The 25,400-nt window shown below is 37.6% G+C and overlaps 1 protein-coding gene across 6 annotated transcripts in view; it reads left to right on the top strand.

Annotated features, from left to right (window-relative positions):
• The window catches only part of SEMA5A (semaphorin 5A), a 354,504-nt gene that overhangs the window by 226,565 nt on the left and 102,539 nt on the right, over nucleotides 1–25,400 (top strand). For all 6 annotated transcript variants that reach the window (XM_087760523.1, XM_087760512.1, XM_087760495.1 and 3 more), the window contains one exon: nucleotides 22,563–22,770. In XM_087760523.1, coding sequence (XP_087616649.1) covers nucleotides 22,563–22,770 — 208 coding nt within the window. The remainder of the gene's footprint in view (nucleotides 1–22,562; nucleotides 22,771–25,400) is intronic.

Below are 25,400 nucleotides of genomic sequence, written 5' to 3'. Positions count from 1 at the left end.
GTATTTTTACCTTCTTTGGGGTGCAGATCATAATTTTAATTTAATGATATTGGTAATAATGCAGTGTCTTAGTTCTCCATAGTCCTATCTTTGCTTGTGTAGAAGCTGTGGAGCAGTTAGCATTGAGTTTGCATCCTAAACTACATGTGCTAAAAGATGACTGAGAAAACACCACTGCTTCAGTAAACAACAGAAAATAAAAGGCAGCAGCCTTAACTTTGGAAATAAACAGTAACTTTGGAAACAGACCAAGTTTAATAGTTTTGAATTCATCCAGTGTCCAGCCTTATTCCCGTGCACAATGTCATCCACCCCAAGCTCCTAACACCATAAACCATGTGTATGTTTGGGAGAGGTGGAAGAGTGGGGTTACAGTCACTACCAGACTGAGAAAGGCTAACATTGTTGTATCTTTTCTGATTTAATTTACTTGCATTATTAAAAGTGTTGGCAAATTAAATTAGGAGTTAAATTTTTGCCACAATGCTTCATCTTCAAAAAAAAAAGCAACAAAGGAACGAGCTGAGGAACAATGGGCTGGTCTGCATTCAGTCCCTGGGAAAATCAAGGCACACACCTCTTTGGAGCACACTTCTGTGGGCACATGATGGAGAAGAAGGTGATTTGGAACATTAAGTATGGATTTCTCAAGGGTGAATCACGCCTGACCAACCTGATTACTTTCTGTGGTAAAATGACTGGATTTGTGCATGAGGAGAGAGTAGTACTTCAACTTTAGCAAGGCATTTGACACTGTCTCCCACAATGTTCCTATATCCAAATTAGGATGTATGGTTGGGCAACTGGATGTATAAAACCTGCTTGGATGTCAGGCTCAGAGGATAGTTGTGAATGGGATGTACACAAGTGGTAAGGAGCTGAATACTGTCCTGTTTAACATTTTAATCAATGACCTGGAGGCGACAACAGAGTGCACTCTATCAAGTGTGCAGATGACATCAGACTGGGGTACCAGTAGTTACACTGGAGGACTGCACTGCCATCCAAAGGACCTAGACATGCTGGAGGGATGGGCTAGCAAGAACCTCACGGAATTCAACAGGTGCAAATAGAAAGTCCCAAATCTGGGAAAGACTAACTCTATTTAATGATTGAGGCTAGGGACTGACTGTCTAGGAAACAGCTCTGCTGAAAGGACTTGGGGACTTTGGTAGGCAGCAAGCTGAACATGAGCCAAGAGCATGCCCTTGCAGCAAAGAAGGCCAACAGCATCTTGGGCTGTATTAACAGGAACATAGCCAGTAGATCAAGGGAAAATATTATCCCCATGTACTCAACACACTTTAGACCGACATCTACTTTTGGCCTCCCTCCAATACAAAAAGGATGTTGATAAACTGGAGCAAATTCAGTGGAGGGCCACCTTCTGTTGGGGGCTGGAGCACCATGCCCTAGGAGGAGAAGCTGAGGCAACTGGCCTTGTTCATCCTAGAGGAGAGGAGGCTTCAGGGGGGGTCTAGTAACAGCCTGCAAATACCTACAGGGAGTTTACATGAAGAACGGAGCCAGGCTCTTCACAGTGGTGCATGGTGGGAAGACAAGAGACAACAGGCAGAGAGTTTCAGACTGGATATAAAGAAAAGCTTTTTCACTCTGACAGTCAAGCACTGGATCGGATTTCCCAGAGAGGCTCTGCAGTCTCCATCCTTGGGGGTTTTCAAGACTTGACAGCAACTCAGTCTATGTTATAGCTAGCTGTCCTTTGAGCAGGACATTGGACTTGAGACCTCCTGATATCCCTTCCAACCTAAATTGTCCTCTGTCTATTGTATGCCAGTACAATGGGCAAATTGGTTGGGCTAAATTACATTTTTACTCAACCCTGTGATAATAGATACCATTGTACTTTCTGCTGCCAAAAGAGAAGTGCATTCAACTCTAACAGAAGTACTGGCAGTATGTAATTTACACCTACTGGTGTAAAAGCAGGAGGGATCCAACCCATGCTGTGTGAGATGTACTCTGCATAACTTTTGTAGTTATAATTCATTACAACATTCTTACAGAAATTGTATTTTAAAATGCTCAAAGCTGATTCAGTGGAAAGGTAAGCAAATAGATTGGATTGAATACAAATGAATGCTCTGCTGTCTTTGTTACTCAAAGCAAAAATCCCATTCTTTGAAGCAGATGGGCAGTAGTTATGAGAAAATTCTCTTCTCCCCCTCACATTCACTTACCTATCCACTGTTATTAGAATACAAATATTACAGAAGAGAATAACCCTGACAGTATAAAAGTGTAATCTAATTTCATTAAACCTTAAATAGATATAATATTACTTGAGGAGAGACTGGGAGTAAGCAAACAAGTGCATTAATCTACTGTGTCAACAGTCTTCATTTCCTAAACCTTTGCCAAGTCATCATTCTGCTAGGAGATTCTGATGTGCTAGGATTTAACAGCTACTGCTCGTATCAAAAATATACTTTAGTACTTTGGAAACACATCTTAATCTTTTGCTACACTGGCTTCTAACACAGAATGAAGGGATATATCAATTCCTGCACATTTTGTGTTGCTTAGATCTAGCGGTGCTGCTGGCTTTAGGCAGGCAGAAATCCCTGAAACAATTTTCAGTGATTCAGAAAGGAAAGTCAAGGAAAGCATTCACAGAAGTTCTATACTAAAAATTATCTATAATAACAAGTTAAGAGTAGAGCAAGCTAGAGAACAACCCAATATTCTGACAACTTTTCAAGTTTAAAAGACTTTACTTCCTTCTTCATTAGAAAAAATTCAAAGCAAAATGGTGCTATGTATGTCATAGTTTTGTTTCCCTCCCTTTTGTCCCTTCCCCCCCCCCCCCCCCCATTTCTTTCTCCCTTTTATTTCTCCCTTTCAATTTAAATGCCTAGGTGTCCCATGGTTCAAAACTTTGCCAATATCATAAGGTCTCTGAAGCATTTTTCAGAAAACAAGATGTTGCAACAAGAGCAAGTAGCCCTTATTTAGATGACTATTGCAAAATGTATTGATTTATTTGAATAAGAAAATTATTAGGTATGGTGTCTAGTTCAAGGGTATTCTGAAAACAGTTTCTCGTTGCTGTTTTTTGGGAGTTCAGAAAAGGTAATATTTGCACTGTCTGAAAAGACACTTTAAGGCCATATTTTAAAAATGGCTTGGTGAAAAACTTGCATGTTCTTTCTGTTCTTCGGTTCCAGTGGACAGAGGATATCCCCTCTGTATCCTGAGTACAAACAGTATATGCCCAGTGGTGGGTCTTGATTATTGGGATTTATAGTTTAGCACTGATAAAATTGGGTATGGATGACTTATAAAGAGAGTATGAAACCTGAAGAAAGATTTATTGTTGGCTACATTGCATATCTCTAAAGAGTGGGTTGTTCACTGAACTGAACCTGAATTTTTATGCCATAAAGCCAGGTTTTATCTGAGGCTTAAAGATGACTGCAGAATGTTTTAACAGGTTTAGAACTTTCCTTTCCACGAAGTTCTAGAAAGTATTTTTCCCTGCTCTTAAGACCTCAAAATTACAGGTAGCAATGCAGAGAATAATGACAAAAATAGTTCTGATGAAACACGTACAGCAGTTATTATAAAGCAGTGGAGAGGTTTCACAAAGAAATTTCAAAAGATATTTTTTGAAAATGCAGATGAATTTTTCATACATATGCCTTTAGAAGGGTTATAGCAGGTAATAAATCTCCACAAGTGTAACATTTTTCTCATGAAGCCCGATACTGTATATTATCCAGAAACCAGTCCCAACCGCATGAAGTGATTTGGAAGTATGCATGAAACTCAGTTTGGAAATGCTATCAAAACAGTTTGTATTTCTCCTGTTTGTCTTACTAGATGGGAGTAAATTGATGCAAAGTAGTGCATGATTTGATTCCTCTGTGATTTTTGTTACAGATCTATCTTTTTCCTTTTTTTTTTGTAACCAATACATGACACTTTTTGCTAGGGAACAACCCAAGGTCTTAATAAGAACAAAAGTTGTATGTGTGTTTTTGCTAAAAAATCTCAGATGAAATATTGTCATTTTCCTGGCAAACCACAGGTTCTTATCAAAGTGTGCAGCTTTCACAGTTTAATGTGCATGGTGTTATAAGATATATAATAATGTGAAGTTATGGACCTTAAAATTAAAAGCAAAACCATATGCTTACATGTGTTTCATACATGGTGAAGAGAGCAACAAAGCTTAAGTTGACTGTGTTTTTTCCAATTTGGTGCTGTTTCTGACTGTATTATCTCAAGTGTGTTGAGGTTATTGAAAGTAATCTGCAGATAATTTTTGTAGAAAGCAGCTATAGACTTTTCCTCTCAGTTTGAGAAGCACCTTTTTAGTCTAGAAACTACAGTATAAATGCAATAATAATAATAATAATGATGAAAGTAGTTGTAATTTGAGTCACAAGTCAAGTGTGAAAGTGGTAGGTAGTCTATTTGTATGTATTAATAGTTTCTAGTTCAAAAACAGAAACAGGGAAATCAGCATGCAGATGGATAATGGGGCATATACACCGTGGCAGCCAGCTGTCACTTTTTAAAACTATTTCTCTTCTGTTGTAACAGAAAACATGGCTGCTTTGTTTCTTATGCCTTTCCTTGACAAAGGTATAGTGTGCTTTTACACCGTTGTAAAGCACCCCTGCAACGGTTTTAAAACTACTTCCCTGTAACTTCTTATCCTTCTGGCCTTATGCAATGTCATTTTAAGAGGCTTGAAGCAAGGACAGTCATCAGTTACTGTGCTGTCTAAAACTGGTGCGTGTTGGAAGACACCAGTCCTAACAGCAACATTATGATCTAAACATCTGTTTAAAAAAATCAAGCAGTAAACCATAAAATTAATAACGTTATTCTCTGCTCCTTTTACAGTAGCCACTACCTCTGATAAAGGAAAACCCTAGCTGGATGAATACTTTGTTTCTATTATTAGTCTTTCCAGGAAACATTTTGCTGCAAAGTTTTAAAAAAAAGATTTAAAAGATTGCTTAGTTTTGTCTTCAAGAGTGTAATGTTCACTCTGGGATTTATGCTAATGTTAATAAGAATGCTTGCTACATATTCCTGCTAGAATATTTATGTTAGTTTCCATGTAGAATACCTTTAAAGACAAAGAAGGATAGTATAAACCGTAGCTGGTTTACTATGTAATTTAAACACAGAAGTGTTGATTTGCCACTGCCTTGTGTATTGTGTCATCTGTACTGGGCAAAGTGGCTTTAAAATGTTACTAAATGAGAATGGTCATGTCCAGGCTACATAGTTATAAATGATACTATAAGGCTCTAGAGAATCAAACCCAGCATTTTACATGTCCAATAGTAGTGATTTCCCTTGGCTTTATCACTGCGTGTAAAGATAAATCATTCTGCCAGCTCCAGTTGGAGAGTGCTAAGGAGGTTTCTTAATAAATAGATGCCTCTAACTAGAGCTGGTTAAATTATTCATTGGCAGCAATTTATCTGTGAGAATCGTAGCCCTGTATTTGGTTCACAAATTACCCACCACTTATTTGTAGTAATTTTTTGTTATTGTAATCAACCCATAAATAGGTCATGATTTTGACCAGTTTGTTGCTGATATTTGCTCATATAGCTTGTATTTTAGGTACCGTGTTCATGAATTGCCTGCAAGTAGGCAGCATTTGTATTCTCTTCTCTCGTGGGACAAATTTAAGTAGGAAAAGCCATTTTTTTTTCTGTTCACGAATTATCATATTTATAATTGCCCAGCTCTATCAGACGAAGACTATAAATGAATGTCCAAAGAACATACGGTGTGTGCACTTCTGTACCACCACTGGAAGTCAGAATTGCTGCAAGAAGCAGCTACTGGCTGAAGAACAGCTGGCTCTGTTTGCATGGGAGCAAGGCTAATGCACAGGCCAGGGAGGGAAAGACTGTGAAGAGCTGTAGACAAAGTCTCAAGCTTCCATGAAAAAGGGACCAGCTTCTCTTTATCACAGTGACGCTGAGCTTTCAAATCCTGTTTGGCTACTTTATAAACTTAGAATGGCCAAATAGCCTTTCCTTCTTCCTTTCTAGATTTTTTGGGACTATCATCTCTTCTTCCTGGCAGGGAAGCTAGACTCATAACCCCTACAATTGTTATTAGATAATTCTAATGCACAGAATGTGAAGCTGCAAGTGAAAGAGGTATCTTAGATGGTACTCAGTGTAGTCCTGCTGTCTTACAGAATCATAGAATCGTTTAGGTTGGAAAAGACCCTTAAGATCCTCGAGTCCAACTGTTAACCTAGCACTGCCAAGTCCACCACTAAACCATGTCCTCAAGCACCACGTCTACCCTTCTTTTAAATACCTCCAGGGATGGAGACTCAAGCACTTGCCTGGGCAGCCTGTTACAATGCCTGACTACCCTTTCAGTGAAGAAGTTTTCCCTAATATCTAACCTAAAACTTCCCCTGGCGCAGCTTGAGGCCATTTCCTCTCGTCCTATCGCTTGATACTTGGGAGAAGATACTGACCCCCACCTCGCTACAACCTCCTTTCAGGTAGTTGTAGAGAGCGATAAGGTCTCCCCTCAGCCTCCTCTTCTCCAGGCTAAACAACCCCAGTTCCTCAGCTGCTCCTCATAAGACTTGTGCTCTAGACCCTTCACCAGCTTCACTGCCCTTCTTTGGACATGCTCCAGCACCTCAGTGTCTTTCTTGTAGTGAGGGGCCCAAAACTGAACACAGTAGTCCAGGTGCGGCCTCACCAGTGCTGAGTACAGGGGCACTATCACCTCCCTGGTCCTGCTGGCCACACTATTCCTGATACAAGCCAGGAAGCCATTGGCCCTCTTGGCCACCTGGGCACACTGCTGCCTCATGTTCAGGTGGCTGTCAGCCAACACCCCCAGGTCCTTTTCCGCCAGACAGCTCTCCAACCACTCCTCCCCAAGTCTTCAAAGCTAAGGTTCTGTTAGCATCTAAGCCTATATTCAAACCTCTTGTTTTGCCTCTGCTAGCGTGCAGTGTCAGTCAGCAGGCTTGGTTCTAATTTTGAAAACAGCTATTGGAATTAGCCTTATCTCAGGGTGAAGTTTGACCTTTGAACTGTTTAACTCTTGTGTGAGTACACAGTGTTCAGGACTCTTCCTGAGATATGTGGGGAGGAAGCCTTCCCTTTGAAGGGACTTGGCTGGATCAGAACTTTTCAGAAAGGATTAGGTAACTTGGTGCGTTGCTGAGCATTGTGAACACCTTTAGAATATTCTGCAAAGCCTTTTACTTTTAAAAAGCCTTTCATTTAAGGTGGACATGCATAAGAGTGACTCAATGAACCCTGCCAACCAAAGAAGAAAGCAGAATAGTTAAATCATGGGGAGAAAAAAAAAGTCCAAACCCTACATGAAACTCATCTTTGACTCTAAAAAAAAGAAATGTTGGGTCACAAGCATGATGATATTATATATACGATATTCAGTGTGAGCTGTCAGTAAAGCAATCATTAAATGGGATATTCTACTGAACTGTTTTTCTTAACGTTTATGAGCTTCTTCATTCTGCAGCCTTTTTCCCAGTAAACCTCAATAAATCCAAATGTTTACAACTAAGCAAATAGAAGCAGTGACACTAGTAATTAGTGGGGGTTTTCCCCAATAGTATTTGTGGATTTTTTTTTTCCTTGTGTTTACCCAGCTCTGGTCATAGGACCATTTGCCACATCGGCAAATCTTCATAAGCTAAAGAATTTCTCAATAAAGATATGCTTTATTTACTTTGTTCTGTGACTTGTAAGAGTCATCAAAATGTGAAGATGTGTTATTCCAAATACCGTGGCCTTTGTGTGAAGAGTCCTGTAACCTGCAGGCAGATTCACAAAAAGATAGATTAGGTTCCATATGCATTTTACTGTATCAAGTCACTGGGTAAGAGTCATAATATTTGGAACAGAGACTTGCTTATCTACTGATTCATTCTTCTAGTTTTTATTTATTTTTATTTCTTATCCCATGAATCTTGGCAGTTTGTTTCTACAACTGCACACCTTCAGGAGGAATGGGCATGACCACAACCAATGTAGTGGTTTGATCACTTGCCTAGGAGATAAGAGTTGATTTTTAACTAACAAGCTGTCTGAGATTTCCTGGTTATTGCCAGATGCCCCAACTCCTAGACTATTATATAAAGAATATAATGTAAAATGATTATATATTATATACTATGGCTATTACTGCTGTAATGTCCTAGAGTAGTGAGATGGACAGCAAGGGGTTTTTAGGTTCATGTCTCTAATCCCAACTTTGCTTCTGTCTCTTGTCCATTTACTTCCTGATTTACATTAGAAAGCAAATCATTCGTTCCTTCTGTATTTCTGAACAAAAGCTGTGCTTTATGCTGAAATTTCTGCAGAAGTTCCATGTACATCATACTGGATTTGAACTGGATATATGTACTGGATTTGGCTCATTTGGGGACTGAGGAATAGGGGCATGTACTATGCAAAGTGCGAATGAGTTTGAGTAGAGGATAGTCCCTGAAACATTCTAGTCAGACAAGTTTATGATGCTTCTGGATCTGTACAGTAGTCAGTTGTCTTTCTGACACTTCCAATGAAAACAGCTACATATGACTCAGTTAAGAAATCAGGCAAGGTTTATTGCGGGTTGTTATCCGAGAAGTAGTTTTCTCCACTTGTGCATGTAAGTGCTTCTTTTGGTCTGGACACTGGCAAATTTATTCAGTGGGAAAACACTATCATATTCATAGCATGCGTTAGGTAGTACAAGGTATTTATTATTGTGGTGGCATGAAGGAAGCCAATAAAAAATAATAGGAGCAGTAAGCACTCCCTGTCCGGTCAGATTCAATCAGAGGTAATACATCTCAACTTTGGGAGTCTGGCAGGGATCCAGGGCCTGTATTTGATAGTAATTTTACCCTTTGTGTACAGTGTGGCATTCTTCACTGCGGCTCTCTGTCAGATAGCAAGCTTTAAATCATAAGAACCATTTTGTCTTGTGAATAATATCTATGTTTATTATCTACTCTACTACTTTAGTTAGAGGTTACACATTTCTTTAGAGGTGCTCATCCCCGCTATCTGAGAAGTCCAGTCCTACCTACTGATTAAGCGTTTTAGCAGGTGTCTCCAAAATTGGAATGTTTTCTCTTTCTGAGAAGAAGCTTCTGGGAAATTAATATAGACTTTTGTTTGTTTGTTTCATTGTGAATTGTCTTACCCAGTAGCAACCTTGTAGTTTTATTTCTTTCTCTTTTCAGAATCCAGGATATCGCAGTTATGCATCTCTTGACAGGTGTAATGTTTCCCATTCAGAACCATAAGAATTCTTGTGTCTTCTTTGCCTCAAGGGCTTCAGGTTTTGTGTACGTATGTGAGATTTTTAGTACAGTAAAAGCTGGATGTTGCCAACACAATTGGCTGTAATTACAATATATTGCCAAATGTGCATTTTCTAGAATAGGTGTTATTCACATGTAGCTCTTGATATTGAATCTATTTAGTTATCATCTAACTGGCATTAGGGACTAAAATTTTTTCGTGTTTGGGAATAAAAGAGTGTTGCCAATCACACTCTTCTCAACCACCTGTGTTTGAACTGCAGCCTAATTTGTCCTAATTTATGTCTGTAAGTATAAACTAGATGGCTCACTTCAAGTACAACCTTAAGTACAGCCCTAAGCAATCCTTAGATAATTGTTTCTTATAATAAAGTGTTGATTTAAAAGGCATATTCATATCCAAGGGACCAAAATATTTGAGATTTCTAAAAACATCTATTAGGATTCTTGATAAAGGTAGTCTCATAGCACATTCTTACAGGTTAGTGTGCATATTGGCAGGATCTGTTTGATTCAAATACAGTAACTATGATCAAAGGTAGTAAATATGTACATTTTGCTTTGGCTTTAGGTTTGATGCACCAACATAGTCTTGATATTCTATTTAATTTTGAACCTGACATTGTTGAAGTGCATTCCTTTTCTGAGCTAGAAGAAAGGCTCTTTTTCCATTCCAAGTTACTTCAGTCTGATACAAGACAAAAGCACAAATGTTATACTGGCCTTCTTTAAGGCTGCTGGCTTAATTTGTCATGATCCTTGTAAATATTTTTTATTACTGAGTAACTTTATAGACAGAACTTGGGTAAATTAAATGCAACTTCAAAATGAGATAATTGCTTAGTAAGATCAAGGACTTTGTACTTGATGTTGTTATGAATCATGCCTTTGCTCTGTATTGCCTACCTGAGATTTCCCGATACCTCCACAAAGAAGAAAAAGAGAATGAGTGTGGGGTATTAGAGCCAAACTTGAAATTGTTGTCAGTCACCTGTTTGCCAAGTCCTGAGAAACAACTTGTCTCAAATTCATTAAATCCTCATCTAAAGGTTTTATGCTGTAGTTTTAACCATATCCTCTGTCTGCCTGAACAGCATTTCTTAAACCAATGTTAGTATCTAAAGCATTATTATATGTTTGAATTCTCATGTTTTTATATATCTTTCTGAAGGGGATATAAATTGTAGAATCATAGAATACCTTGAGTTGGAAGGGACACATAAGGATTATCAAGTCCCACTCCTGCTCGTCATAGGATGGTGGTGATCCTTGGGATGCGGACATGATAAAGTAGCCGTGCCTTGAGCAAATCTGATACCCTTCCATGGGATTATCCTCTGCAATGAACACAGCAACACAAAAGAGAAAGGTCAGCCTGTTGATACAGTCATCTGGATGGTAGCAACACTCATATGGGGAATGTAGAGCTGAGGTTTAGTTTCTCTTAGGATTCGAAGTTCAAAGCCAGTCGTTGTTGAATGCTTGATCCAGGAGAGAAGGGGCTGCTGTGGATGGGGCAGAGCCCTCATGGATCCACTCAGTGACAGTGCATGCAGAGCACATGGTTCATCTGGCCTGCAGATGCAGAAGCACAGCAACTCACAAGCCAAGTAGGCAGAGAATTCAGCTAGAGAGATGACACCTTGCTCCCTGCTGCAAAGACTATTAAAATGTCTTTCCGATGCCTTTTTAAATAAGCAGTAAGAGCTCCCTGAAATTCCCTAAGGACATGGAAGGTACCTGTTGCTTACAGGGCATAAAATCATATCAGCAGCTGTTGAGAGTAAGGAAGAGAGAGGTACTTTTCACAGGCTCAGTATATTGCTTATCTCTCTCACCCCTGTTCCCAGCTCTTTGATACTCTTCCCCACTGGTGTATGTTAACTCTCAGAGACTTCATGATTTTTCTTGGCTGCAGCTGAGACTTTTCTGTCTTTAGTTCAGCTGTCTCCTATACATCGAGGGAGAATAAGGTAACTGCCCGTGACTGGTTTTGAATTTGTCAGCAACTCAAGTCAGTGTGCAAGAAAACAGCATAACAAAAGAAGTTTTAAATCTTCAGTAGGAAAAGGTACCTGTTAAAGTATCTGTAAGTGTCTGAGATATTGTTACAGTTACATAAAACAGTTTTACAAAAAGTGAAGTTTCAGGTTTTAATTTTTTTCCCTTTAGATGGTATTACTGTTCTGAATACCAGTTTCACACATGGAGTCTTAAGAGAAAGCTGGTGATTGAACCCAGATCTCACAAGTCTCTAAATTGATCCATAAGAGCAATTTCTTTATTAAAACTTTTACCATTGAAAACTAATTATATGAGATTGCAAATAAAAGATCATTAAAAGATACCACTTCATAAAGTCTTAAAATAACTAATGCTTTATGTCATATAAATAAAAGTAATGTACCACAGATTGAAATGTTAATAAATGGGGTTTTATCGGCTATAGCCTGTTAAGGAACTGTAGCTGCTATGGCTTTTGCTTATAGGTATTCTAAAGATATGTGTTACTTCTGAGTAAGTTGAGTGCATGAACTGTTATGGATATATTCAGCTCCTCCAAATCAGAATAAAAATTGTGAACTTCTATCTTATCTCTCTCAGTCACATCTTTGGCAAGCTGAAAATCTCTTGTAAGATTGAAAATGGAAAAGAAGTAGTAAATAAAGGTGTGAACAATGAGCATGATTCATGAAAAATACATTTTGAGATTGTTGAAATTACTGTTTCTTTTGTCAGGCAGGAAGAAACATCTGTTTTAGATCTAGGGAGGGTAAAAATTTGCCACTAGTGTATATGAGCTTCAATCTGACAAGGTGAGGAAAAGGAATGATTTGGTTTGATATTCTTTCTTTGTGAAGAAAACAGACCTAATTGATGTGGAGGATGAGACATTTAATTCAGCATGTGTTTTGTTGTTTAGTGTGGGATTTTGCTTAAACTTCTAGAAAAGACCAAGGGAAAGCAGAAAAAAAAGAGATTTTTGGTTCTAGAAGTTAGCAGAAGTTTGTAGACATAGTCTTTCAAAAAAAGGCATGCTGCTTTGGTTTAGCTGCTAGTTGCTTTGCATTTTAGTCTCAAATAAACCTGAAATTCCCTTTAGAACTTGAATTCTCTATTTATTTGAAAGAGTTTTGAATAAATCTGACTGGAATTGGCTTTAAATTCCAATTTGACATAGGAGGCATGAAATGGCAACTGGGGGATGGTACACAAATTATTCTATTTTCTAAAATATAATACATTTTTGATTCATAGGAAGCACTGCTAGTGGAGACCTTAATTGTACCAACTTACAGTCTGTTTTACTTTAAGGAGCGGTTGTTTTCTATTAAATCAGGTTTTTAACTCTTTGCATGGTAATTACTGGAGGAAGCCTTTGCTGATTCAACTGCAAATTGAATATTTCCTCAATGCTTTTGAGACATTGCAATACATGGCAATTAAGTCTATAGGGGATAGAAGTGTTCTAAAGAATGCATTATGTTTAAAAAGCTTTCTCTGGAAAACAATAAAGAGAGGATTGAGGTGGTAGTTGTCCTGATTTCCATTGATGGATAAATTCCAAAATTGTTGTATTTGAAAACTGAAACTAAATTTCTTTTTTTGGGGGGATGGGGGTGGATTTAATCATCAATAATTCTTGGACAGTGTTTGTCATTAATTTGTATGTTCTTTTCCTGTCCTACCAAACAGATGGCTTTCTTTGAAGAAAGCTCCTTATTTTGGAATAACTAGTATCTAGATGAGCACTTTTTTGTTCAAAGGAGTCTTTGAATCAATAGTTCTAGTTTCACTGTAGAAAGATTAGTCCATAAATATTCCCTTCATAAGATAAATACATATTATATTTTGACATACAGCCATGAGAAGCTCCTCTAGTTGCAGAGGTAAAACTAAATTTCTCTTGGAATAGCCACTATGGCATTCAGAAGCTTGCTAATCATTTCAGAAGGTATGCAAATAGATTGTGGCTAAAATTGCACCTCTCAGATTCTTAATACTTGGCAAATGAATTAAATTATCTCTCCTGCGTAAAAGCCTGGGGACCTGTAATAGACCACCATACCCCCTTTGTTGACAGGCATTATCAACAATGATGTCTCTCATTTCAGCTTTAATTCAAATTAATTTCCAATACTGTAAGGAAGCACATCAATATTTACTTGAAATGTAATAAGAAAGAGGGAATAAGAAGGAGTTGGAGCCAAAGATAAAGAAAGTAAATCTAAAATATAGTGCATGCTTGCTTTTTATAGACTGTCTTTCAAAACTGCTGTTGTTACATCCAAGAATTGACAAACAAAACCAAACCAGATTGCAGAAATACTAGGGGTCTTACCCGGAGGAGAATATTTTACTGTAAGATTTTTCTACATTTTTCTTCTGCTGCTTCCAAAACTCTTCAAAGAAAGAGCCAACCTTTCCTATTTACTAAGTGTGATAGTTAACCAAGTATTCTATGCTTTGAAACTGTTAATACACTAAACACTGTGTGGTATAACTGTTTGTATATAATTGAAAGGTTTCGCTAAGATATATTAAAATGATATATGTACCATTTTAACACTTCTTTCTTTCTTTCTAATTGTCAAGACACCAGAAAACTGAATGTCTAATTGTAGGATTGCTATGAACTGTGTATAGTATGACAGGAAGCAGGAAATTTTGATTGATTAGTTGTGGAAGTTGCTTTTCCTTAAATTTGTGCGTCTTTACTTCCCTGCTTATTTTTGTTAACTTTCCTCTTTCTACTAAACATGCCAGCAGACCAACAATGACTGTGTTTGTGCCTGGACTTTCCTAAAAGCTTTTAAGCTGTAAAAGTCTGTGGTCTTATATGGCCAAGCATTCTTAGTTTATTATCACTCTCTAGCAATAGCAGAAAGACATAAACAACCTCTGAAATCCAAAGCCCTTTGAAATTTGGCATGGAGAGAGAATGATTTGGTTTAAAATCTGGGATCATTAAAAAACAATCAAACAAACAAACAAACAAAACAAAAACCCAAGCCCCCTACTTTTCTTTTTGGGGCAGATCTAGAACTAGAAAGGACCTGTTTTTATATTTACTTCACATAGGACCAAAAACTCCAAGACCAAGCATATTCATTGTTTTGGGCTAAGGTCTCACATGAACAAGTTGCAAGATTTCTCAAGCCCCAGACTGTAGCTTTTTGTTTAAATCTAACATCTCTTCTTCTACTTATAAAGTCCAAATTCTTGAGGCACATTGATGATGCTGTAATGATTCAGGTAAAAATATAGCTCACTTAGTAGATTATGTAGATTTCTAATTGTTTTGGATTCTTGCAACTATAAAAAACAGCTAGGTAATCCAAGAACTTCAGTTAGGGCAGGCTCACTTCTTGGTGGTTTGTGTATATTTTCTGCAGGTGACAGAAACCAATTAGTATTTATTTTTGTTCCAGATTTTCAGTGGTATTAATAATACCTTTTATAATAACAAGTTTGTCACATGGGTTACTGTTGCTTCAGTTAATTAAATTTACTGAGATTTAATTAAATGTCCATGAGCAATGATTTGTGAGTTTTCCAGGTTGCTTGCATACTTTTTTCTACAACAGTGTCCTACGGTGGAGTAGGAAAACTAAGGTACTTGAATAAGGGAGAGCTTAAGCTTTTCTATTTCCTGTAAGTGATGGCACAGAGGGTAACCAACATTTCATTTAGCCTGTTTAGTATTTAAAAATAAGTTTCCATATTAGCAGAGCAGCACAATTTACAACATTTCTTGGGGAAATGCAACAAAATTCTTTTTGTATTTTCAGCTACAATATTTGTTAGAAGGTTTTGTTATACAATTATAGAATTACTTTTTAAATCTAATAAACATGCTTTATATCTGTATTTTTGTTAATATCCACCATTGTCTTGTTATCATCATGACGATAATGAGCTGTAATGGCAAGGAAATCAGTTTATTGTTGAAATTCTTTGTCAGCTTCTCACAGTTTTTATTCTCGATCAAGGCTGCAAAACAGAACATGTTCAGATTTTTAACCTCCATTTTTGACTGAAACTTGTAGAAAAATCACATCATATATATTTTATTACACCAAGAAATATATCAAAAGTAGAGAAAAAGAACAAATTAACTAGCACACTGACCAGATTGTTCAAACAGTCGTTTAATTTAAAATGGAGAGACAAACTGTGAACACGTAAAACAGCTCTGAAAATAAAAATAAAAATTGAAATTTATGCCTTGATAAAGCATCAGAATTCTGTGTTCATTTTTGAGGTTCACTTTTTTTCCAAAGAAGTAATGGATATACATTTAAAAATATGAAAATATTTGAAGTAAAACTCTGTACATTAAGGTGGGCATTTTAAAATCAAACTATATGCTTTTTATTTTCTGTATCATTGTAGGGGTACTAAAATGACACTGTACTACAAAGACACTGAGGTGCTTGAGCGTGTCCAAAGAAGGGCAGTGAAGCTGGTGAAGGGTCTAGAGCACAAGTCTTATGAGGAGTGGCTGAAGGAGCTGGGGTTGTTTAGTCTGGAGAAAAGGTGTCTCAGGAGAGACCTTATCGCTCTCTACAACTACCTGAAAGGAGGTTGTAGCGAGGTGGGGGTCGGTCTCTTCTCCCAAGTATCAAGCGATAGGATGAGAGGAAATGGCCTCAAGTTGCACCAGGAGAGGTTTAGACGGGATATTAAGAAAAATTTCCTCACAAAAAGGGTTGTCAAGCATTGGAACAGGCTTCCCAGGGAAGTACTTGAGTCCTCATCCCTGGAGGTATTTAAAAGACATGTAGACGTGGCACTTAGGGACATGGTTTAGTGGTGGACTTGGCAGTGTTAGGTTAACGGTTGGACTTGATGATCTTAAGGGTCATTTCCAACCTTAACGATTCTATGATTCTATGATTTACCCATAATATATTTTTAGTTTTTAAAGCAGAACAGTTGAAGCTCTTTCACGTTGTGCTTTAGGCTGTAGTATGATTAAAAACCTATTCCTGTAAATCAAGTATAAATACATATTGCAGAAACCTGGAGGTAAGAGATAAATTAAGTTACAGAGAATGGTTATATTATCTTATCTTCTAAATATGCCCTTGCTTTAAACCAAATTGTACCCCACCCCCATATGGGAAAACAGATTATAGCAAAGGCTTTAATTATCCATATTCTACTGGTGATTTAACTAATTTTGAATTTATTTTTAGGAAGGTTAAAAAAGAGCAGAGTTTACGTCCTCTCATATTCTGTGTACCATATGCATCTTTTTTGATGTTACACAGATTGATAAATCATAAGTCATGGGCTTTCCCTTTGTAGGCTTAACCAGCTGCTGCATTAGCTCTTCCTGTGACATTTTTTTCTGCGTTGAGCGCACTTAAGCCCTTATGCAACCTAATACTTTCTGTCATTGGAATAATTTTCTGCTGTTAACCAAATGCACATTCTGCTTTGTGGTAGGGCTTTCTTGCAGTTCCTGTGGTGGAGGAAAGCAAATATTGATGATACGTTTTTTTCTCACTGACAGGATGTATCAATCACCTTGCACTTTCTTTGATTTTGCATTTTTACACATTCTGTACATCAATTTTATGTTTGGTATTTCAATTTATTCTTCTGAAAGACCTCTGCCTTGAAGACAACCCTAATACTCTATTTTTTCTGTTTCTATGGTATATAATTAATATAAATGATATATGATGAATGTAAACATTGTTTATATAAACATATGGATAATATTTACAAGAAATTTAACATTAACAGATTTTTTTCTTTAATTTCAGCAGTCTTAATACCGTCTGAATGCTTTTATTTTCCCAGTGGAAAAATAATTTGTATACAACAAATAATATGCAAAAACAGTGTATAGTGGACAAAATCAAAATAGTTAATGAATATAGTTTTCCAAAGTCTATTTCAAATTACGCTTGAAAATATGTGTAATTTGTATCCATTTCAATTACACTTTAAAATGTATTCTCCCAAATATCCATCTATTAATTTTAAACTTTTCTTTAAAACAAAAAATCCTAATTATTATGTTGACAGATTGTTAAGGGTATCAATGAGTCTGTTTTCGCATATTATAATATACAAGGAGTAGTGTAATTCTTGCATAAGTGGTACGTTATTCAAGTTCAATTACAAATGTCACCTGAAGTACTGAATATAGCTTTAGCTTCCACTTTCTGTGTCTTGCGTTGACTGCCCCTTTCCTCCGTGTTGACCACATTCTTTCATCTGCTTAAGACATCTTGCTTTTCTAAACAGTATTTTGTGGGGAAATTGCAAAATAGGCCCTTATTTATATTCACTGTTCTTAGTTTATAATTTGCAGTCGATTTTGCTGTTCCTTGAATTTCTCTTGGTATATGCAAGGAGATTTTCAGATCTGTAAAGGCACCTTATTGTGCTCAGAAAGTATAGGAATACTTGTAGAGTCACAAACATAGGCATACAACTGGCCTGAGGATATATTTGAGACTGTTACAAGTTTCTTTTGCTGGCAGCTTATACAGTTTAGAAGGCACCAATGATTTTTTTTGCAACATTACTGAAAGATGATACTGTAGACTTCTCCTCTGAAAAACGTTGACTTGAATTCTGTGTTCTGGTGCCGGTTCAGTTGCTTTCTGGAGACCAACCCTCTCTCCAAGGTACTACACTAAACTACAATAAAATGAAGATTAGATTAGGTTTTGTTTCACTGTCAAATATGTCAAGAGTTAAGACTGAAAATGTTTCCCCCCCAAAAGGGAGGTTCTTCCCTTCTTTTAAAGAAGTGAAATGAACTTACTTCAATACTGCCTCATTTTGGATGATTTGTTAAAGATGTTTTTGCTTGAAGAATGCAGCAATATTTGGTAAACATAATAGCTCATATAAGTATTTATTCTTCTCCATATCAAGATGTTGCTACAGCTTCTTTGAGTGTTCTTATTTCTGTTAGGAAACTCAAGAAATTACAGGTTTATTAGTTTTTTGCATCTGCCATTTGTTTTGTGTGTTCATTTTCTGTTTTCCTTTGTAGGTGTCACCATAGATGTTATAATGATTTCAACCACACTCTGGCAGTGTTCTCCATTGCTGGCTATGCTTTATACTATTTACATCTTAAACTTTGCTTTTCAGTTTTAGAGATCATCCTTCGATTTTGTCCCATGATCATTTTGTTCATTACAGACTCTGTTGCCTCCAAGCTTGTTCTCTACAACTCCATCTCAGGTTTTCCATTCACTTCTTCATAGTCTCCTATGCATTACATAGTAATATTTCAACTAGAATTTTTCTTTCCTCTTCATCTTCATTCACAGTGATTAGATTTTGAATGTTCAGTTGCTGGTTTTGCAGTTGTCTCTAGAAGTAGAGCCGTACAAGTTAACAAAGCACATTATTTACTCATTCTGGCCAATGTCATTATCTTTTACTACTGCTATATATACTCGGTCATCCTTAAACCAAGGCTGTCAGGTGGCTGGGTCTATTCCAGCATGTCTTGCTTACGCTCAGGATGCAAAGATGCCATTCATTTGAATTCTTAAATAGCTGTTGGACTCAGCCTTGACATTTGTGATGAAACTGGAACTTTCCCTGTGTCCGTGGCAATAAAGTTACATCCATTAGGAAGGTCTATGTTTAGTATTCTTCTTAGCTATTTCTTGGCAGAAGTGGACAGTTAGTTTGATTATAAAGTAAATATTCACTTGAAAGAATTTGACAGGTCTGAAAACCTCCGTGCGCCAGAGCCGTATTCAAGACTCATTTCTTTCGCTACTTCTCTCTTTATTTTGCTTTACAACTGTGGTGTGAAAATGGCTGAACAGACAACACTTTTCAGGATGGGACTTTTACAAGTTCTTTAGGAAATCTGTAATCTTTGCTGGAGGCTGGATGCATAATGTTGCACACATTGTAGTAGAATTGGAAACACTGGAGCAAAGTACCTGGCTTTTGAAAGTACTGATGATTTTCCTCTGTAAAGAAGCCTGGTATAGCCAGTATTACACACTAGTATAGTTTGAAGAGGTTGATAGCTACATACCTTTGCTACGTACCACAGTCTGATGAACATAGCTGCCAATTCAATCTGTGTCTGTCTCAAAGTTGCAGAATAAAAACAGATCCTCACCCTAGTTTGGGCTCCCAGGTGGTCCATGCAAAATCACAGTTGTAGACAGGAGGAATTTAAAGCAGAGAAGACAGGTTATAGAAGGTCAGAAGTAGGAGAGTTTACTGAGGCAGAGGTAGATCTCAGATAACATTTTATTCCTTTTTACTGAACTTGCATATGACCCCCATTGCTGCTGTGAAGGGCAGTGTTTCTTCCTGATAATCTGTGGGATCTCTGGCACTGCTTCTTCACTTAAAGCCCAGTCATTTATGACTTTTAACATTTCTGTATGAGTGCTGATCATCTTAGATAGCAAACAGGAAAGGAATGATTTGGGAGATGCTGAAAGAAAGCAAAAGGAAATGGGAGGAATGGAGACTATGCCAAGATAAGAGGGAAGAACAAGAGCAATGACAGCCGTCCTGGGGAAGGCATTAGTGCTGCAGTTCTCAAAGTGAGAATATTTTATTTCGTTCTAGGGTAATATGCTGCTGTAACCATATTCTGCAGGTCATAGACCTGAACATAAAAAAATTGTAATTCTGCCCTCTACAGTAAACAAATTTACTGATGAGAAAAGAAACACAAAATATTTGGTTTTGATCATATTTTCCTGTCCAAAGCTGCAGTTCTAAATTAAATGTGTATGTAGGCATGGGGGAAGGAGGCCTCCAGTAATGTTTTTTTCCTTCTCTTTTATGTTTGGGGAGGTGACAGCAAGTGACTCAGTCTGTAGATGCGAGACCCAGCACAACAGCAGGAAGAAATACTAGTCTGTATGAGAAGCACATGCTGAATGCGTACCTGATTTTTGTCTCATGCAGGAAAAAGATAGCAAGCCAAATGCAATGTATCATGAATCATACTGAATCTGTTGTCTGCCAGTTAGTGATATAGAGTTGTACTAACTGATCTATAAAGTGATACAAACTCATTTATGTGTGTAAAGTGATCTTACTGCTGCTTCTTTTCTTCCTCTTAGTATGTTTTTCCAACCTCTATGCTCTAAAAAATCATTTGTTTTTTCATTCAGTGACTCATGGAGCCACTGATTTTTTCCTGTGCACTTCTCAGACCATATTTTGACCTTGAAACTTGCCGTAATTATAGTTGAGATTTTGCATCCAGCAATCACCAGTGGAAACACTGCTTGTTACGTTCTTCAGTTGAGCTGGTTATTGCTTAATTGTGAGACAAAATTGACTCTTGGCAAAGGTTTAATTAATTTTTGACTATAACTCTACTTTAGGTTGTTTGGAAAAAAAATGATAGTCAAATTAGAATTTTTTTTATATCAAAAAAGTTAAATTTTAATGAAAATTAAAATTGTCATTTAATAAAAGGGTTTTTTCTAACAAATATTCTTACATACTGTAAATCCTGACAGGCTTGTTTATAACAAGAAAAGAGAAAAATGTAAACAGTTATATGAAGTGATTATATTAAGAGTTGAGAGGTCAGTCAGAAGACTTTAACATGCAGACATGATCTGTTACACTCAAAATCTTGTTATGGACAAAGGAGAATGCACTTTATATACTGAGCTAAGCATCTATGGTTCATCTAATTAGTTTTGGCTGTCTAATAAAATTAAGTCCATATTATCTACTTATTAAATTTTTGTTAATAATATGGTTAAAATCTTATATATAAACTTCCTACTAACTCCCCCTGTTATTTGGTGTTATGGTCCCCCTTCCAGTACTTCTCCAGGTCTTAATACTGACTATTCAGTCTTCCTCAGGAAGGATGAGAAAATTTTAACAGTAATTAGAATCTTGATTTCTCCACCTCCTCTTCAGTTTTGGAGTCTGCTTGAGGCTACTTTTTTTTTTGTATTTTCTTAAGGTTGCTTACTTGCTGTTCCTCACCACTTCCCAGGCAAAGTCTGGGAGACGCACATTGCCCTCCCCCAGCCCCATTACCCTGGGGGGGCTGTTTGTCCAGCAGTGACTACTTAGGGGTGCCAGCTCCCTGCCCCCGGCACACCCAGAGCAAAGCCAACACAGGGAGGCCACAGGCATGTGGCCACCAGGCAATTGCTGCCAGCTCTTGCCAAGACAGGACCAGACCCGTGCTGAGACCCTGTGCTGCCAGCTCCCCACCAAGCCTCTGGCTTTGTGCTAGTGGTGGCAAAAACTACATTTACTGGGCTGCGGAACAGAGCATCCCAAACATTTGTCTTGCAATTGTTACCGACTCACAAGAGATGTTAGTGTCTTTCAAGACTTCACGTGAGTAAGACCTGACCTCAGTATGTGTTTGCAGTGTTGGGTCTTTAATATTTACTATTGCTGGCACATAGAAGATTGCATAATGCAGTTTTGGTCAGATAGCTACCCAAAATATTTATCAGCGTGAGAATGTGGTCCTTTGTGTTCAGAAAGCTACCTAAAATATTTATCAGTGTGAGAATGTGGTCCTTTGTGTTCAAAACAAATGTTCTTTGATATTTTTAAATTATTTAAAAACTTTGCATGAGTGAATCAGAAATCTCATCAGTCGTCTGACACTGGTTCGTGATGCTTAACTGTCTTTCCTTAGAAATCACAAGAATAGAAGTGAAGAGCAAATGCTAAAAGATATGATTTTTCAGAGGTCAAAATCCAGATAAGTGAGAAGGGACACAGCCTTGTTTTATTGTTATATTCACCTAGACTCAATTAAGACCTGCAGATATTCATGCATATGTGCATTATTAAATGAATGCGATACGTGTCTAAAACTCATAGTTTTTAACACATGGAATTTTAAAACAGACTGGGGAAATGATGGACTTTAAATGGCTTTAAACACAGTAAACTGTAGTACAATCTGAAATCAGTAACCCTTGCTGTGAATGTGCATTTATAGTAGCCAGACTTTGAAAGATTGTTTTCTAGTGACTACTGCTGTGGAGCCTGTTCTGCACTAACAAAATTATTTTTTACTGTATTACATCACATAGAAAAATTTAATGGCTGTTTTCAAGTTCTTTTCACTGTATTATAAGCAATTTCGGAAACTCCAGTCAAAGTACTCCCACATTCTGAGGCTTCATTGAAAACATCCGGCATGGGACAAAGATTTGTTCACTGAATGACACCAAGTAGGTAGAATTACTAATATGATTTTTAATAGCTGATTTTCCTCTTGCCTTTGCAGACTATGGCACTATTAAGAAAGTACTTGCCCCAATGAACCAGACTTCAAGCAGCTGCCTGCTCGAGGAAATCGAACTCCTGCCAAAAAGTCAGCGAGAGCCCATCAGGAGCCTTCAGATCCTACACAGTCAGAGTGTCCTTTTTGTGGGCCTTCAGGAACACGTGATTAAGGTCCCCTTGAAGAGATGTCTCTTTTACAAAACGTACAGGTATGAAGAATCAGCTGATTTGATTTGATTGAAGAAAAATGCTTGTGGGGGTTGTGGAAAATGGGAAAGAAAAATAACTAAGAAGGAACCAAAATATTTACCTCTCTCAGCAATGACTTTCTATGTACACTGTTTATCAGAAGTGTCTCTGACTTCTTTTACTAACTTGTTAGGACTAGATGAGACTCTCAAGGAATTATATTGATATTTAAGTGTCATTATACAGATTCTGAATTGAGAAATGAAACAGTAAGAAATGGTTTGTATAGAAAACAGGTATCTGATAATGTGCAATAGCTGCTGGTTTAATATATTTAAAGCTTGAAACTTGGACAAATTTAAGTTGGGGTTTTTTTTAAAGCTGTATTATGACTAAGTAAACAGTATCTCCGTGGGTTCAGAAAGAAAACTGGATTGGATGAACTGAGAGTTAAGACTAGTTGGAAAAGTGGCTATTTAAAGGTAGTGCTGGATCAGGAAACCATAATAAATGTAAATGTTCTACTAGGTGAAAGCATTACGCAGCTATCAGTTGTTCGATCAAACAAGGAAAATAACTTACAAATTATCACTTGGTTTTAGACTGTATTATGGTAGTTGAGGAATTTTAAGTTCAGCATACAACTTTTTCTATAGCTTATCTAAAAGTACTTTTGGGTTGTGAAACATGCTATAAGAGATTGTTAATTTAATCTAATCAGTTATATCTTCCCTTTGATATAAGCGTGATTCCAGTAATACAGTACGATTGTTCTGTTTTATGTCAGATAGACTTTGAACCAGTGTGATGAACTTTTTGAGAACTGTGACAGATGCATTTGGTTGTTTTTTAGCTTGTTTTGCTTTCAGCTTGTTTACTGTATGTTCCTTTGAAAAGCTGGGCTATTAAGGGAGGGAGAAAGGCTGCCAGTTGCCTTTCTTGGCTGCTATGCTCAGGATCACGGAGATGTTATTTGTGCAGCAGACAGAGAGATTATACCTCCTGTGAAAGGCAGTGGCCATTTGCATGTGGAGACATTTCTGGCTGTCAGAGAAAACACGTGGGCAGTCACAGCAGGGAGGTGACCACGGGACGCGCATGTAGAGCTGTGGCTCAGAGACTGTGGAAGGACTTTTCCGAGGGACCTGGCTCTACGTTGGCATTGGTGCCATGCAGGAGGCCAGTGAAAGGCTACCGGGTTGAGAACAAGACTGAAGAAAAAGCTGTGCCCTGGGAAACTGGAGCAGACCAGGGAAGGGGGAATTCTCCTTATTACAGTTCTTTACCAGCCCTTTTTGTTTATGCTGTCTTATGTAGCCTATTTTAGGTATTTTCTACTAAAACAGTAGTGATAGGACACTCAAAGCCCCATTGGAAGTCCTGCAAAGCTCACTTTAAGGAAAAGTTATATATAGGCAAGTCTCTGCATCAAGCTTTTGGTTGGTTTAGGGGCCAACATAGGACCAAGTTTCATCTTTCTTTGGTTTAGCAAGTTGAAACAGGATGTGTGGTGGTCCTGTAGTCCTTTTTGTTTTGTTTCCTCCTTTTCATTAAGTGAAGGACTTGTATTTTAGGAGAGGGAGGGGTGTATGTGTGTATATCTGGAGAAGGAAAAAATATAATGACATACTCTTGTGCTTCTCTCTTTTCTTGAATATGACATGGTTATGACGTTCTGGTTGTACAAGACATTAAACATGTTTTCTTAAGCAGATGTGTTTATTTCAGAAAGGGATATTGGACTGGTATCCTGTGTTTTCTTAGGGACTCTGTAAACACAGAGAGCTCAATAATACAGGTGTCCCATATTTACACCAAGTCTGCACTCTACTTGAAACAGTGCAGGGCTGGACCCTTACTATCAGTGAGGTGTGAACTCCAAAATCCAGAGGTGAGGCTTCCATAGCACCTGCTTAGCTGGTACCTGTGTGGAGGTCCCACAAGGTCCCTTGTACCTGTGCTTCTGTCAGGAGTATTCCCGAGGCACATCAGTGCTACCCCGGCTGCAGGGCCCAAACATGCTTCTGCCCTTGCAGAGTGGGACCGCTGTCTCAAATCATAGACCCCACACACAGCTGCAGGCTAGGCATTCTTCTCCCTTTTTGAGCAGTGCAGTCTAATTGACTAGATTTTACGAGTGTTTAAAAAAAAAAAAAAAAAAGTGGTGTTGTTCCCATTTTACTGAGTAGAACAGTAGTTAAATGACTCAAATCCTGCTGAAATGATAATTTATTCCTCTGCCCAGAGGTATGTGAAGTCTCGTCTTCCACCGGAATGACTTGCTTAAAAGGAGATAAAATTATTACTTGTGGGGTTTTTCAGTCATATCTTTTGTAGTTGTGTCACTTTGCTTGGAATAATTAAACATCCATTGCACCAAAAGGGTTACCATCCATGCTTTTTTCCCGGTTAAGGAAGAGTTCACCAGCAATTCTATCTCTGTTTTGTGAGAAAGGAGAGGATTTACAGCTGTGATCTAGATGAAATAAGGCATCTCCTTGTCATCTATCATTAGAGACTCAGATTGAAAAACACAGACATAATCTTTCTCTCTCCTGTCACTTACTTTTTGTCTTGACTAGTTTTTTCTTGGTTTATGCTGGATTTTGAACATATTTGGTTCTCTACAGGTGGAGAGAGTGTAGGTACC

The sequence above is a fragment of the Nipponia nippon genome, unplaced genomic scaffold (genome assembly GCF_047370975.1).
Source record: "Nipponia nippon isolate SJK-2023a ecotype South Korea unplaced genomic scaffold, ASM4737097v1 scaffold_1, whole genome shotgun sequence".
NCBI lineage: Eukaryota > Metazoa > Chordata > Aves > Pelecaniformes > Threskiornithidae > Nipponia > Nipponia nippon.
Note: the sequence above shows the minus strand (reverse complement) of the source record. Positions and strands in the feature narration are given on the sequence as shown.